The sequence below is a fragment of the Mauremys mutica genome, chromosome 14 (genome assembly GCF_020497125.1).
Source record: "Mauremys mutica isolate MM-2020 ecotype Southern chromosome 14, ASM2049712v1, whole genome shotgun sequence".
Classification (NCBI taxonomy): domain Eukaryota; kingdom Metazoa; phylum Chordata; order Testudines; family Geoemydidae; genus Mauremys; species Mauremys mutica.
Window position 1 is genome coordinate 13158015 of NC_059085.1, and position 15181 is coordinate 13173195.

General features: G+C 40.3%; 1 protein-coding gene across 4 annotated transcripts in view; it reads right to left on the reverse strand.

Annotated features, from left to right (window-relative positions):
* Positions 1 to 15181, reverse strand: part of DNAAF1 (dynein axonemal assembly factor 1) — a 38361-nt gene that overhangs the window by 21324 nt on the left and 1856 nt on the right. For 2 of the 4 annotated variants that reach the window (XM_044987239.1, XM_044987237.1), the window contains exons 2-4: positions 9464 to 9613; positions 2995 to 3129; positions 2341 to 2479 (exon numbers count right to left, since the gene is read on the reverse strand). In XM_044987239.1, coding sequence (XP_044843174.1) covers positions 2341 to 2479; positions 2995 to 3129; positions 9464 to 9605 — 416 coding nt within the window. In that variant the 5' untranslated portion in view covers positions 9606 to 9613. Of the gene's footprint in view, positions 1 to 2340; positions 2480 to 2994; positions 3130 to 9463; positions 9621 to 15181 lie in introns of those variants that run through there. The other 2 variants (XM_044987238.1, XM_044987236.1) reach the window with 2 other exon arrangements.

The window sequence follows — 15181 nt, forward strand, 5'->3', positions numbered from 1 at the left end:
AAACATATACTGTGTGTATCTATATACTATATAGTTTTTTGTCTGGTGAAAATTTTTTCCCTGGAACCTAACCTTCCCCCACACCATTTACATTAATTCTTATGGCACCTTATAGACTAACAGACGTTTGGGAGCATGAGCTTTCGTGGGTGAATACCCACTTCGTCGGATGTATTCACCCACGAAAGCTCATGCTTCCAAACGTCTGTTAGTCTATAAGGTGCCACAAGACTCTTTGCTGCTTTTACAGATCCAGACTAACATGGCTACCCCTCTGATAATTAATTCTTATGGGGAAATTGGATTCACTTAACATCGTTTTGCTTAGTCACATTTTTCAGGAACATAACTACAACGTTAAGTGAAGAGTTACTGTATTTGAAACAAGCTGAAAATATTTTTGTCTTTGAGAAGACTAGATTTTACTAAAATAAACCTGTCTAAAAGGTTAAAAGAAAACTTTATTAATTTATCCCTACATACAGTACAAACTTGTATCTAGTTTTGTTGTGATTAGTTTATAACAAGTATTAGACCAGTGGTCCCCAACCTTTTCGTCTGGCGGGCGCCAGACGAAGGACCATGGCGGCGGTGGAGCACCCGCCGAATTTCTGCGGCATTTTGGCATCGCCGCCTCTCACAGAAATTCAGCGGCATTTCGGCGGGTGCTCCACCGCTGGCCAGAACGCAGGCGGATTTAGATGCCCCCACGGGCGCCATGGCGCCCGTGGGCGCCATGTTGGGGACCCCTGTATTAGACATTACAAAATCATATTTCAGCATTACTACTGTATATTCCTGTTAATACAAAAACCGCACAGGTTGAACCTTAAAGCCCCAGTCCTGCAAAGATTTAAGCATGTGCTTAACTTTATACATTGAATGGCACTACTCAATTGCTTACATTTTTGCAGGATTGGGGCTTAAAATGGTAAGATATTCTTGGCAGGAAGGCAGGCCCAAACTAACACAGTAAAGCTGAGGAAAACTGGTAGAATCAGGACCTTAATAAACTGCATTTAGAGTTTAATTATTACACTGGAATAATTCAATATTTCTGAGAAACAAATAGTTCTGACACAATTGACTGGTCACTTGAATTCATGAGGCAATATAAAATGTGGGCAACTGTCAGAATGTAACTAAGTCCCTATAAACATTATGGGGCTGAAATAATCCCAGAAGGACTGAAGATTCAATAAGAACTGAAGGGGTTTATAAACATTGAGCAAAACCTCTACATCTAGATCATTCTTTAGTGTTAGTAGACAATACAAACTATTTTATGCATGATAGATCATAGTGTTTTGTTTTATTTATTTGTAACATTTCACTGCTTTTGGGTATGAATCTACACTATTTGAAGCTCTTGAATTAAATTCTTGGCACCTCCAGGCAATGTATAGGCTCATAATAAAATATGCTACTTCCTTTGGAAACACAAATAATGCCACTATATACAGCATATGTTCCCTTCAGTTCTTCTGAAAGGTGTTGGCTGGTAACCCAAGGGACTGAAATTCTGTATATATCTACAGCCTGATCCACATCCTGATGAAGTCAGTTGCACTCTTTCCTTTCACTTTAAAAAACGCTGCAGAACAGGTATGTTAGAGCTAACAGAAATGCAATGTTCCCCATATTATCTCCTACCAACACGTTAACAACTGTAATTCATATATCATGTCCATTTAGTAATTGATCTGCCTGCTGAAACTTTCAACAAGGTTACCAATTAGTACTAGTTATAGTGGCAGATTTTGTGATGTGCACATCTGTCCAGAGAGGGGAAATGGACTAAGAAAACTAGCTCATTTCACATTTGCCACTGCATAACCTTCAGATGGTAAAAATCTATACTAACTCAGGACAGATTTGAACCAGAATCCTTAGAGAAAAAGAAAAGATTTACATTCCATCCCTTTGAGCCACTTACTACGTTTCCTTTGTTAAAAATTTTCTCTGAATTTGAAATATTCATACTCAGGTTGCTAAACAATGTATTGTCTGAAATGGTACTGAGAAAGGGTCCAATCCTACAGACAAAGCTACCATTAAGTTTGCGCAATTGTCCCTGAAGCCATTAAATAACCCTTCATGGTGTATTCAAAATGTAGTTTGCTACTACGGACATCAAAAAGCAGTATGAATTCTGTAAAATGTCAAGGACAATTTTTGATTTCTTGATTGGCATCAGGTTCATCTTATATACCATTCTGCTGCATAATTTAAGATAAACACAGACAGCGAGATCTTGGCTCTACTCAAGTCAATGGCAAAACTTCCATTTACTTCAATGGAACCACAGTTTCACTCATTAATAACATTAAAATAAATTACCGAAGGCAACCTTTGTTTTCTTCTGCCTTGACACTGGATGAATTGGTCACTGGTTTATGATCACCACCTGACTGCTGCTCATTATGTTGATATATTTTGGACACAGTGTACACGGTTTTCTCTTCAGATTTAGTATCTTCTTGTTTTATGTAAGAAAAAATATTGCCATATAACAGTATGAATGTGAAATTTACATTGTTTACTTTCTAAAGAGAAATATTAATTTTTAAAAAGTCCATTTCCATAAAAATGTTCAAGTAAAAGTAGTCTGTTGCAAAAAAACATTTTTGTTAACTTTTTTTAATTAAAGAAAATTGCACCTTTTTTAGAAGCAGTAGCTATTAATCACAGACTAAGAATATTCCAATATTTTATGTATTGCTTACCTCTAGATAAACTTGAAGTGAGCTTTGATATGGTAGTATCTATGACTCCAAAAAGAATGGTAACAATGGGAGCATTAGTATCAGAGCTCTTGTAGTTTCTTGTTGCAATGATATATGATTGCTGCATATTACAGCTATCCTCTTAATTACTGGTGATTTGGTATTAGTATAGGACTGCCAACCTTGCATGTAAAGAAACTAAAATAATAGTACATCCATATTATTACAGAGCACCTTAATTGTTAATGTAGCTTTTCCATACAATTACCTGTTTTTACAGCTATCATGGTATCTCCAGTACTGTAATCATTCAAAATCTCTTCTGACTTCCTTTGTACAGTCACATCATCTTTGATTCCCTCTTCAGGCTCTGGCTCTACATCTTGTGATTGGGACTGTAGTTCTGCCATTTAGAGATAAACAAGATGGCCTCAGCAAATATATAAATACACATCTACCCCGATATAACATGGTCCTCAGGAGCCAAAAAATCTCACCGCCTTATAGGTGAGACCGCATTATATTGGGTTTGGTCTGGTACGGTGTACCGGCAAGAGCCGGTATGCTGTGCCAGACTGGACTGGCTTCCCCAGCGGTGATTTAAAGGTCCCGGTGCTCCAGCCGCTGCGGGGAGCCTTGAGCCCTTTAAATCACTGCCGGAGCTCTGGCAGCAGGGCTTGTGCGGGGATTTAAAGGGCCTGGAGCTCGCCTCAGCAGCTGGAGCCTCTGGCCCTTTAAATCACCGCCAGAGCCCAGGTGGGGATTTAAAGGGCCCAGTGCTCCAGCCACTGCAGGGGAGCCCCGGGCCTTTTAAATCCCCGCCTGAGCCCTGCTGCCAGAGCTCTGACAGTGATTTAAAGGGCCCAGGGCTCCCCACAGTGGCTGGAGCACCGGGACCTTTAAATCACACTGGGAAAGCCGGCTGCTAGAGCCCCGGTAGGGATTTAAAGGGCCCAGTGCTCCAGCCACTGCAGGGAGCCCTGGGCCCTTTAAATCAAAGCCGGAGCTCTGGCAGCGGAGCTTGGGCGGGGATTTAAAGGGCCCAGGGCTCCTCACAGCAGCCAGAGCCCCGGGCCCTTTAAATCACCACCTGAGCCCGGCTGCCTAAGCCCCAGCAGGGATTTAAAGGGCCTGGTGCTACAGCAGCTGTGGGGATCCCTGGGCCCTTTAAATCACCGCCGGAGTTCTGGCAGTGGGGCTCGGGCAGTGATTTAAAGGGCCCGGGGCTCCACATGAATTCGGATATAATGCGGTAAAGCAGAGGGGCTCGGGTGGCACTTTAAAAGGCCTGGGGCTCCCCGCTGCTTTATCACATTATATCTGAATTTGTGTTATATCAGGTCGCGTTCTATTGGGGTAGAGGTGTGTACAGAGCTAAATTAGGCTTTCAGTTACACCAGCTGGGAATTCATGGAAGCTGTCTGATTATAACAAAGGGCAGAATTAATTCCACAGTAAAAATTGGAAAGTCATTAAGCAGGGTGGATTTGATTTAAATCACTAGTCAGGGAGACTTGATTTGATCATAAAAGTTCATTCTTGTTAGTTGTTATAACCTTAATACATATTCTTCACAACTCAGAGATAGATGTAGGTTTCATTTTTAGAAGGTACATGCTATACATTTTTTAAGTGATTTATTTTGAAAACTTTTCAGCTATATCAGAAAATGAATGATTGTTTGGTTATTTCATTTACCAAAGGTAACTGAAGAAGATATTTATGAAGTCATTGGGAGGTGAACTGTCTCCAATTCAACAGGTTAATCATTAATATTTGGAGGATTTTCTTGCCATGCTGTATTAGGAGGAGAACATCACCAGACAGACATTTAAATTGTTTTATTTAACTAAAACAACAACACTATGTATTCTGGATTTTTTTTCATCAGCAAACATATAATATTTTAACAAAACAAGCATATGAATTTTTGAATTTAGTTAAACATTGAAGTTTTTTAAAATCAGGTTTGTTTTTGTTAAAATTGTTTTTAACTAAAATAGTTAAATGAACTATTTAAAAAAACCCAAAAATTAAATTGACTATGTCAGCCAGGTCAACATGAGAAACTTAAAATATTGGCTTCTGCAGCTAACTCAGTCGTCTTCACCTTCATTTTCCTCTTTGTTCATAATCTGGAAAAGAAAAACAAGCTTTCCTGCTTTTTCAGGTCCCAAACGATTTCTCAGTTTGGAATGAATTAGTCCAAAGGAAGAATTTTTTTTTCTAGACTAGCAGAAGAAGCTACTGCTGTTAAAAGTGAGATTAAGTGGACTAATTCACTTCAACAGCTTCTGTATCCAAGTGCTTAAGTGACTTCCACTAGTTCACTGGTGTGACTTTCTTTAAAACATCATCAGCAAAGATATATTTCTTGAATGCTTTACCCTTAGCTCTGAAGTTTATTATAGCTGGCATTACAGAGGGATGATTTCTGGATGTCCAAGTCATAGCCAACTCCTCTTCTTCAGCAGTTAAGGTTTGACCCTGGTACCAAGTATTGAGAATATTTGCAAGAAAATTAGCTGGAGATAGTGCTTGTTTTTAATGCTTGTAATTTAACTCTGTCATTGCATATTTCTCTTTTTAAGATCTCACTCGGTTCCTTCCAAATTTCAACAGCGTCAGCAATAAAATAGCTATTTCCCTGCATTTTGTTCAAGGTTACAGTAATAGGCTTCAGGGTACTCAGCATGTGTTCAACGTTTCTTTTAAGCCCAATGTTGAGAACTTTGGTTGTGACAGTGCCATCTATTTTTCACGATTTTGTTCACAAACTGTCATCAGATTAGGCCAGTTCTTGACATAGTGCTCAAAACAGTCCACTACTGAGTTCCATTGCACATCTTGTGGGAGAGTTAGCTTGGTTCCTCCCTTGTTTTTTCAGAGCAGCTGCTGCAAAGTGGTTGTTACATAAGTATTTTGCAATTTCAACAACATTAACCTTTATTTCTGGAACACTGAAGTATTTGGTTAGGAGATGCATCAAATGAGCACTGCAACCGTATGTTATTAGCTTGGGACTCTTGTCACTCTCTTCTAAATAATTTCTCCTCATCTTGGATATATTTGCAGCATTGTCTGTGACCAAGCTGTGTACTAGACATTTGAATTTTTTTTCACAGTTTGTTATAGCTTTTACTGCTACTTCTTGTAAGTATTCTGCTGTGTGTGTTTCCTGATGTATCAATTGTTTCTGTAAGGAAGACATTCCCTTCTTCTGTTGTCAGACAAGCAACTACAACAGGATCATTGTGGACACTGCTCCATCCATCAAGACACGGGTTAACAATTTTACCCTCTAGACCTTTTGCACACTACTCAGTTTCTCTTTCATACACTTTATCCAGCAATTTGCCTGCAACATCTGCTCCGTTGGGTGGACTGTATCCTAGTTTTAATGACTGAACCATGTTAATGAAGTGTGGGTCCTCAATCATATGGAAAGGCGAGTTTGTTGCATAAACAAACCGGGCAATTTTTTCATCAATAACCTCTTTTTGTATACTGCTGATTTTTATCACAAACTTATCTATGGTTGTTTCTGGATGATGGAGATTTTTTTTTCTTTTTGCTATAGGTGATATACTGTGGCTATGTGACATACATGATGTGACTGAAACACTACCATTGGCAGATAACTCAGAAACTATAGAAAACTATGATGATCTTGAAGGTGGATAGTCTTCAGAATCCTGTATGTTGAGGATGGATTCTCCTAAACAAAATAAGTCAATGCAATTATTTAATTATTACCACCATACTGTTCATTTAGAATGACTTACAATTTAGAATTGCATTCACTGCCACTCAGTACTACTTTAAAGGTGAAATTGTAAAAGGAAGATCTGCCTATTCCAGCTGTTTATTTTTTATCACAACTGCATCTAAAATGATAGTACCATAGAGTAACAACTATATTCTTTGCTCAAACATGAGAATTCAAGAATAGTCCAGAAGGAAGACAGGCAGTCCTTAAGAAAGAAGTATGAAATGAAAAAGTTTACCAACCTGAAGATCTTGCATGTTCAGACATGTTCCTTTCATCATCTTCAACACAGCTTCCTCCTGAGAAGGAATACTTCTCATGATGTTGTTTCATTTAGACAACCAGGCCTTGCATTTCTTTGTTGCACTTGTTTGCATTTTGCACGCATGCCTGTCTTACCCACAGGTAGATGAACTACATTAAAATATTCCCAAATTGGGTATCTTTTACGGTCTGCTGCCATTATAGGTTTTCCCTTTTAGTGAGAGAATGGTATGGTAGATCTCAAATCAATGAAGGCTACACTCAGAAACAGGGCCGGCTCCAGACCCCAGCGCGCCAAGCAGGCGCGTGGGGCGGCATTGTCCTGGCAGGGCGGCATTTGGCTCCGGCGGACCTTCCGCAGTCATGCCTGTGGGAGGTCCACCGGAGCCCCGGGACGAGCGGACCTGCCGCAGGCATGACTGCGGAGGATCCCCTCTTCCCGCGGCTCCGCTTGAGCTCCCGCAGGCATGACTGCGGCGGGTGCGCTGGTCCCGCGGCTCGGACGGAGCTCCCGCAGGCATGCCTGCGGACGCTCCACCGGAGCCGCGGGAACACGGGACCGCCCGCAGGCACTTCTGCCCCGGCCGCGGGACCGGGGAAGGGCGGCGCGAGCGGCGCTGCACGCCGCCCTGCTTGGGGCGGTGGAATTTCTAGAGCCGCCCCTGCTCAGAAAGACCTCAAGACTTCTGGAATATGTTGCTCAAACAGTTTTACTTTTGTTTCTACTGCCTGTCCCTCCCTTCTCACATTTATCTCTAGACTTCTTCTCCTTGTCCAGATCTATTCCGCCCCAACAATCTTCTATTCCAGTGGTTCCCAAACTTTAACAGCCTGTGAACCCCTTTCATTAGCAAGTCAAGTCTCGCAAACCCCCTCTGAAAAATGAATATTTGCGGGGATTTTCTCTTTTACCCGAGTATAAATTATAAAAGCAGTGATCTTGGAAATATAAAATTTGTTTTATGACATGCTTATCACACACTATTTATTATTAATTATTATTTATCATTACAGTATTTTTATTACATTATGAAAATGGCAACACTCTTCCAAGATCTCACTTTCGTAGCTTGTATCACTTTGAATAAGCCTGTTATAAGACAAGGCTCCTATGTTTCATCAAGGAGTATCAGATGTGAAACAGCATGAAGGTATTTAAGACGCCAACTCAAAAGAGTTCCTCCTACACAAGCATTCAGGTCTTGAGCAGTCCAGGCAAATAGTGCACATTACAACAAAGCTTAAACTTGTTCTTCATAATAATTTTAAAAACAATACTAGCTGCCTATTTCATTTTAAAAACAGCAAAAAAAATTCACCTCCCTTTCCATTTCTTATAAAGAGTCTTGAAGTTGAAATCTCCTCAGTGTGATAGATAGGCTTGCTTTGATCTGCTTAGCTCTTGGAAGTCCAGGGGTTCCAGGCTGCTGGCCCTGTGTTGTCTGGGGTCCCTAGGGACAGCTCTGTCCACCATTAGGGAATTTTTTCCCGAGAACCCCCTGTAACATTTCGCGAACCCCCAGGGGTTCATGAACCCCAGTTTGGGAACCACTGTTCTATTCATTGAACTTTTTGAAACTTTGCACTTCTAGAGAGAGATAAGGGATTAACTCTGTGTACACAAATTTGCAGAGGGACAATAGGGTTGAGGTCTGTTATTTCTCACCTCTATGTAGTTATTTATTTTAAAACATTTTTGCTGTCAATAAGCATGTTATCTCTGGAGACACAAATTCACAATTTGAGAACTGCAAAACTAAGCATCTCTGATGGTATCTTCTAGACTGAGCACTGAGTCCCATTGGATAAATAGAAAGATTAACCTAAATAATCTATACCGGGGTAGGCAACATATGGCACGCGTGCCGAAGACGTCACGTGAGCTGATTTTCAGTGGCACTCACACCGTCAGGGTCCTGGCCACCAGTCTGGGGCGGGCTCTGCATTTTAATTTAATTTTAAATGAAACTTCTTAAACATTTTAAAAACCTTATTTTCTTTACTTACAACAAGAATTTAGTTATATATATTATAGACTTATAGAAAGACACCTTCTAAAAACATTAAAATGTATTACTGGCATGCAAAACCTTAAATCAGAGTGACACCACTTCTGAAAGGTTGCCGACCCCTGATCTATACAGAAGCTCCTGGAACTCCGTAAGATGGGTCCCTAATCCATGAACTATTGGAACTCATTTACAAAACTTTTCTTAAACATTACATTAATATATTGTCTCATACTATAGAATTAGAATTTATAATCCCTATCCCATGATGAGAGATCTTTGAGCTATCAGGTATCTTAATTAAAACTATCCTTAGATATTTTTTTCCCTCGAAAAGCATTTTCTCAAAAAAAATCTGATTTAAATAAAAAATATCAGATTTTTTTTTTTAAATCATTGATTTTTATCCACCCTGTCATTAAGGTTCCTATTCTGGCCTCAGTTAGGGCAAAACTCACTGAGTTTGGTGGGAGCAGGAACCATATTTTGATCCCAATTACACTAGCATAACAGAGCAGGATATAGCCCAATGCAAGCGGTATCCCTGTGAGTAAGGGCAGGACTGGACATTAAGAGTTCAATTGGTAAAATATCACCTGCTTAAGAAAACAAAAATTAAGTAGCCACATGATCAGTAAATTCATACTAGCAGAAAACACTATGGTCAAGTGTTAATGTAGCTTTTCCTTTATTACCTGTTTTTACAAGACTATTTTCATTGTTTGTCTGGATATCTCCATTTCTGCAATCACTTGGAGACTCTTCTGACATATCTTGCTCATTAACTTCCTCCTTGATTCCCTTTTCTGGACCAGTCTCTTCATTTGGTGGTCGCATTTTAAGCTCTGCCATTTAGATGGATGACAAGTTAGGGTATGACCTATTAGCCAATCCTATTACTTTTACGCATACAAAATTTCCAGTGGCTTCAATGGGAGTGTGGAAGCCAGTAAATAATTAACAAGGTTTGAAGAGATCTTAATGAATGTTAGTTAGCAAGAGTCAGGCCATACTGTGACCCTTATGACGTGAGATTTGTAGAAGCAAGATAATGTAAGACAGAGTGAACTGTGTGAAAGTATTACGACCTTGCAATGTGCAGTCTTGCTTTTTCTAGTAAGATAGCAGAAAAGCTTATGTATAAACAAAATGTAGTTGTTGCTTTTTACTGTCTGTATTATTGCTAGAAATTGTCTGAAACAACGGTATAAAGGCTTGATGTAATTGTTTACCAGTTGAGAGACCTGTCCAGGACCCTGTGTCCTATGGCACTCTCTCCCTCCATTGTAATTACTGGAGAAATAATAAAGTATTTAATTTTGCTGCACCCAAACAAAAAGCGAGAACTAAGTTTTTCTTCGACAATTTGGGGGCTCGTCCGGGATGGCAACGCCCACGGACCCACAGACAACTACTACGGATCATTCCCCTTCGAACCCCATGGCGCCACATGAGAGGTATGAGACCTTTTGAAATCTCTATTGGGGTATCGGAGGAGGACTTTCCGTGAGGACGTCTGTCTCTCTGTTGGGCTCACGCCATCTGAACTTATTGACTGTGCAGCAGGATCAGATGCAAAGTGGTATTGGGGAGAGGCCCCAATAAGGTTAGTTTATAGCAGTACTGGGAACTGCTGAGTTGGCCAAGGAAATGCATAAGGTAATGCATAAGGTAATGCATAGGTAAATGCATTAGAATGCACCGGTGCTGAGGGGTTTTTACCGCCTCAAGAGGGGTTGTCATACCGCCTCATGGTATTGGTCTGGACCAGGTAAAGATGCATCGTGGTTAAAAAAAAAATAAACAAAAAAAAAATTAAAAAAGGTTAAAAAAGGGTTAAAAAAAAGGAAAAGGAAGAAAAAGAGGCCTTGGTGTGTGTGTGTGTGTACACCAGTGTGAGTGGCTGTTACCGGGCTAGCCCGGTAACTAGTGGATCTTTAGGAGATCCGACCCACGGTGGGCTGACTCAGCCTGGCATAGTCCGGCGAGGAAGCTGCCTGGGTCTAGGGGTGTGTGAACCCATCTTCCCTCCCCTTTCCTTTCCGTGTGGGCTACTGACAGTCTGATCATCTCCTTAGTAGAAAATGGGTAAGGGACTGTCTAAATATTCCACCTCACCCCCTAAGGGTGCCCCAGCATATTACATGTACGTACATTATGGTCCTAAAACCTGCAGGTATTTAAATGATTGGAATCTGTACACGCGTGAAAATTCATTTAAACAATGCCCATTAGAAGGCACCTTCAATCTAGATAAGATCATATATCTAAGAGGAGCTTTTAATCACAAAGAACAACCTCTGACACAGTGTGAGCAATTTGTCTAGGAACGGGTTAATTTGAAATTCGGCTTCACCCAGAGATAGGAGAAGTTGTTTTGTGTTCAAGGTCGAAAATCAGTGCGGAAAACTGCTTTCAGCCCCAGCTGCTTGTGGAAAATAGAGACAGGCAAACAAAAGGCAGTACAAATTGCAGAATTGGAATTATATTTGCAAAGCTTAACTTCCCAGTGAGACATGTGTGAGTATTAAAGTGGTTTAAGGCTTGGGGCATTCATGTTTTTCCTGTGTGAGGTGGGAGCATTCCCAATACTCTCCATTGTTGTTTTATTATTTTTAATGAAGCTTTAAAATTTGATTATATGCTCTGTTGGTCTGATCACCTGACATGAGGGATAAATTAGTAACAGGAATTTGTCACAGTTTGGTGAGCAATTAATAATGGGGGGGCCCTGCAGAATTTACACCATCTATCTGTTTTACCCTTGTTATTTTGTGTTTGCTTTGTTTGGTATTGTTGGTATTATCTGATAAGGATTGCATGATTAAAGGTGTATAGAATAAGGAAACACTATTTGGTTTTGGTGCACTATTTAGCTTTGGCTCTGTTTTGTTTAACCGGTTACTGTTGTTTTTCTGCTCTGTTCATTTGGGCGTTAGGTGTGTGAGCGGAACTGAACTTCTCGTTCGTAATTCCTCACGGTGGAAGCCATGTGTGCGATGAAGCTCTGAGGTTGTCCTGAGATTTTACAGTCCCGCCCCCCCCCGTAACGGACAATGTAACAGAAGTAGGAAAAATCTGGCTTAGACTGTAATTTTCTTTGCTCTCTGTGTAATTTTCTTTTCTGTTTAAGTGTCAGCAGACAAATGGGTGGGTCTCTGGGTAGACCCCCAAAGGGGTTTGGATTATGTGTTAAGTGAATGGCCATGTATTTTTGCCCAGGTGGCAAGCCTTACTAGGAAGGACTCAGGTAGTCTTGTGAGTAGAAATGTTTTGGGGACAAGACCAGAAGGGCGGGGGCTAGTTGAGTAGCCCACCCTCCTAGCTAAGAACTGGTTGTGGAACAAGCTAGTGTCCATGGACGGGACGATTCAGTGAGGAAAAAAGGATCGGGCCCAAGCGGGAGGGCAACAGACAGAGTGATTGGAAAACAGGTTGGAAACTTTTGAGGGTGTAGTGGAAAGAAGGAGTAAGTGAATATAAGCATGAGGATTTCAAATACTCAGAAGGATATTTGGAATGGTGATTTGCATTGGTAAAGTGGCTGTTGAAAAGGAAAAAGCAATTGATTTTTAAGGGAAAATGAAAATTTGACTCTGTGTTTGCTGGGGGGAACAGCAGTTGAACTTTGTGAAAATGCTAAAGAGAACAGTTTTTTGGTGTCTTTGACATGTTTGTGAATAAATTCAGGCAAATAAATTTTTAGATTGTAATAATTTGGCTGTGACCACTTTTGTTGAATTAGCTGAAAAATGGATACAGTGCTATGTAATTAGAATTGTATTAAGCTCTAACGGCACTGTAAGAGGTGATGTTTTCTGTCAGTGTTTAAAAGCAGGAGTTAACAGAAATAAAAAGCAAGCCAGAAATAATCTGTGTTACTGCAAATTAACTAACTGATTGAGATGCAGATACTTGTTTTGTTCAACTTAGAATACAAAGTGTTTGGTTACATCAGAAAAATGTGATATACTAAAGTCTAATACATTTTCTTAAGTAAGAGAAAGAAACTACATTGGCCAAATGTAGCCGAAATACGACTGTAGTGAAATTTACATACATTTAGAATAAAGTAGAAGGCATCTGCAAAAAGATACAGCAAAAATATCTTCCCCACAGAACCAGATAAATGGGAAAACATTTGGCCAAATCTTTTAATTGAGAATTGTTGTTAAAATTTGCATACTGACAGTCTTTGGAAGCAAGGACATGAAAAGTTAACCCACTCCCCATATTGTACGAGGGATCCTTCTGGCTACCTCAGACTTTTAGCCAGAGGGCTGGGGATGGTGGATAGCTATTGGACTAGAAGTTATATTAAGTGAACTTCTCAAAGTGGGTGTGCTTGTCCTGGCTTGTTCTTCCAAAGTTCTGTAATAAGGTTATTTTAGTGAAAGGGTATATGTGGCATACATTGAATGATAATACTTCTGTACTGTATAACAGTACTGTTTATGTGTTCATGGTATGAAAAAGGTGTATAATTGAAGAGCAAAAGGAGCACAGGAAAGAATTGTGCCTCAAGGAGACATAATTCCTCTCTTGTCCTAAGAGGAAGTAAGTTTCTTCATCCCTTTTCAGGGTGTTATTTACTGCCCCTTATGTACTTGAGTGGCTATTCTGGCTGGGGAATAACCAAAATCTCCTCCCACTTCTCTAGCCCTCTCCAACTTTCTCCTGACCACTTGCTTGCTGGAGGGATTACTGGATGAACAGCCTTTACTCTCCCCTCACCACACTCCCAGGGCCAGAGCAACAAAGTGAGTTGCAAGGAAAAACCCAGGGTTCTGAGTTCAATCCTTGAGGGGGCCATTTGGGGATTGGTCCAGCTTTGAGCAGGGGCTGGACTAGATGATCTCCTGAGGTCCCTTCCAAACCCTAATAATCTATGATTGATTCTATGAACTCAGTCAGATGGGGAAGTAAGAGGGTGGAATCTTACTCCTCTGTGTATCTGAGTAAATGCCAGGGACAATTTAACCCATTGCTTGTATGTGGATCCTTTCCCCCACTTTCTTTATCTTTTATCATTTTAGATTGTAAACTCTTTGGTGCAGGTCCATATCTTCTTCTACAGCTGCAGAATGGTGGCAGTGGGCATTACCACAGTATAAATATTAAATGACAAAGGTTCATTTTGACTTCTTGATCAAAACTGGGCTGAATTATAATTCTTAGATATGATGATGAGTGCTGTATAAAACAGACAGTGGTGATATGAAGCTTGGAAACCATACACAGCTCTGAGCTTGTAATGTTTCGCCAATATCAGAAGACATGAACTACTATGGGTCCGAGTCCTGCGTAGAGGCTGTTGGGTCATTTTGAACCTGAAATTAATATTTTTATTTATTTCTAATAGCAGCTGGGCTAGGCTGGGCGTGTCATATGAATCTCACCCACACTAACGTACTACATGCCCATCTCAAGAGGGTGTCCCTCACAGATCCCCTACTCTGTAGGGGTTCCATCCATCTCCCTCTCTTGTGGGGTGTATCACCTAACCTCCTGCTTCCCATATGAGGTGTCACACAAATTCCCTACCCTGTGGGTGGAGGTACCAAACCTTCCTTCCTATACAGGGGTATCACATGAACAGCTTTCATCCACATATGGGGGGTGTCATCATGGGCAGATTTGGAGTGGGGCAAGGCAGCCTGAGTGTGCAATATAACGAGTTCTGCAGAGGAGACAGAAGACTGCTCCCAGCTTATGCCCCTGAAGCAGGGAGTCAGAATTTTGTTTATAAACATATTGATTAATAGGGAATTAAGATAAGATAAGAAAGAGCTGTTAGGATGTTTCCTAAAGTTAAATGATCTCTTCCAAGCTCAGTGAACTGCAAAAAGTAAGTAGCCTAAATGATAGAAAGTAATTGTAGATTTTTCTACAACTGTTTCAATTGTTGTATTCAAGAGATAGTAACAAAATTACTAATATCTTTCTTTGAGAAGATGATTTTTTAGACAAAAGAAATGCGTAGATATAATCTACCTGGATGTCAGTAAGGCATCTGATACAGTTCCACATGGGAAATTATTAATTAAACTGGAGAAGATCTGGATTAATATGAGAACCAAAAGGTGGATAAAGAACTGATTAAAGGGGAGACTGCAACAGGTCATACTGAAAGGTGAACTGTCAGAATGAAGGGAGGTTACTAGTGGAGTTCCTCATTTAACATTTTTATTACTGATCTTAGCACAAAAAATGGGCATGTGTTAATAAAGTCTGCAAATGACACAAAGTTGGGAGGTATTGCCAATATGGAGGAGGACCGGAATATCATACAAGAAGATCTGGATGACCTTGTAAACTGGAGTAACAGAAATGGAATGAAACTCAATAGTGCAAAGTCATGCATTTGGGGACTAACAAGAATTTTTGCTATAAACTGGGGATTTATCGGTTGG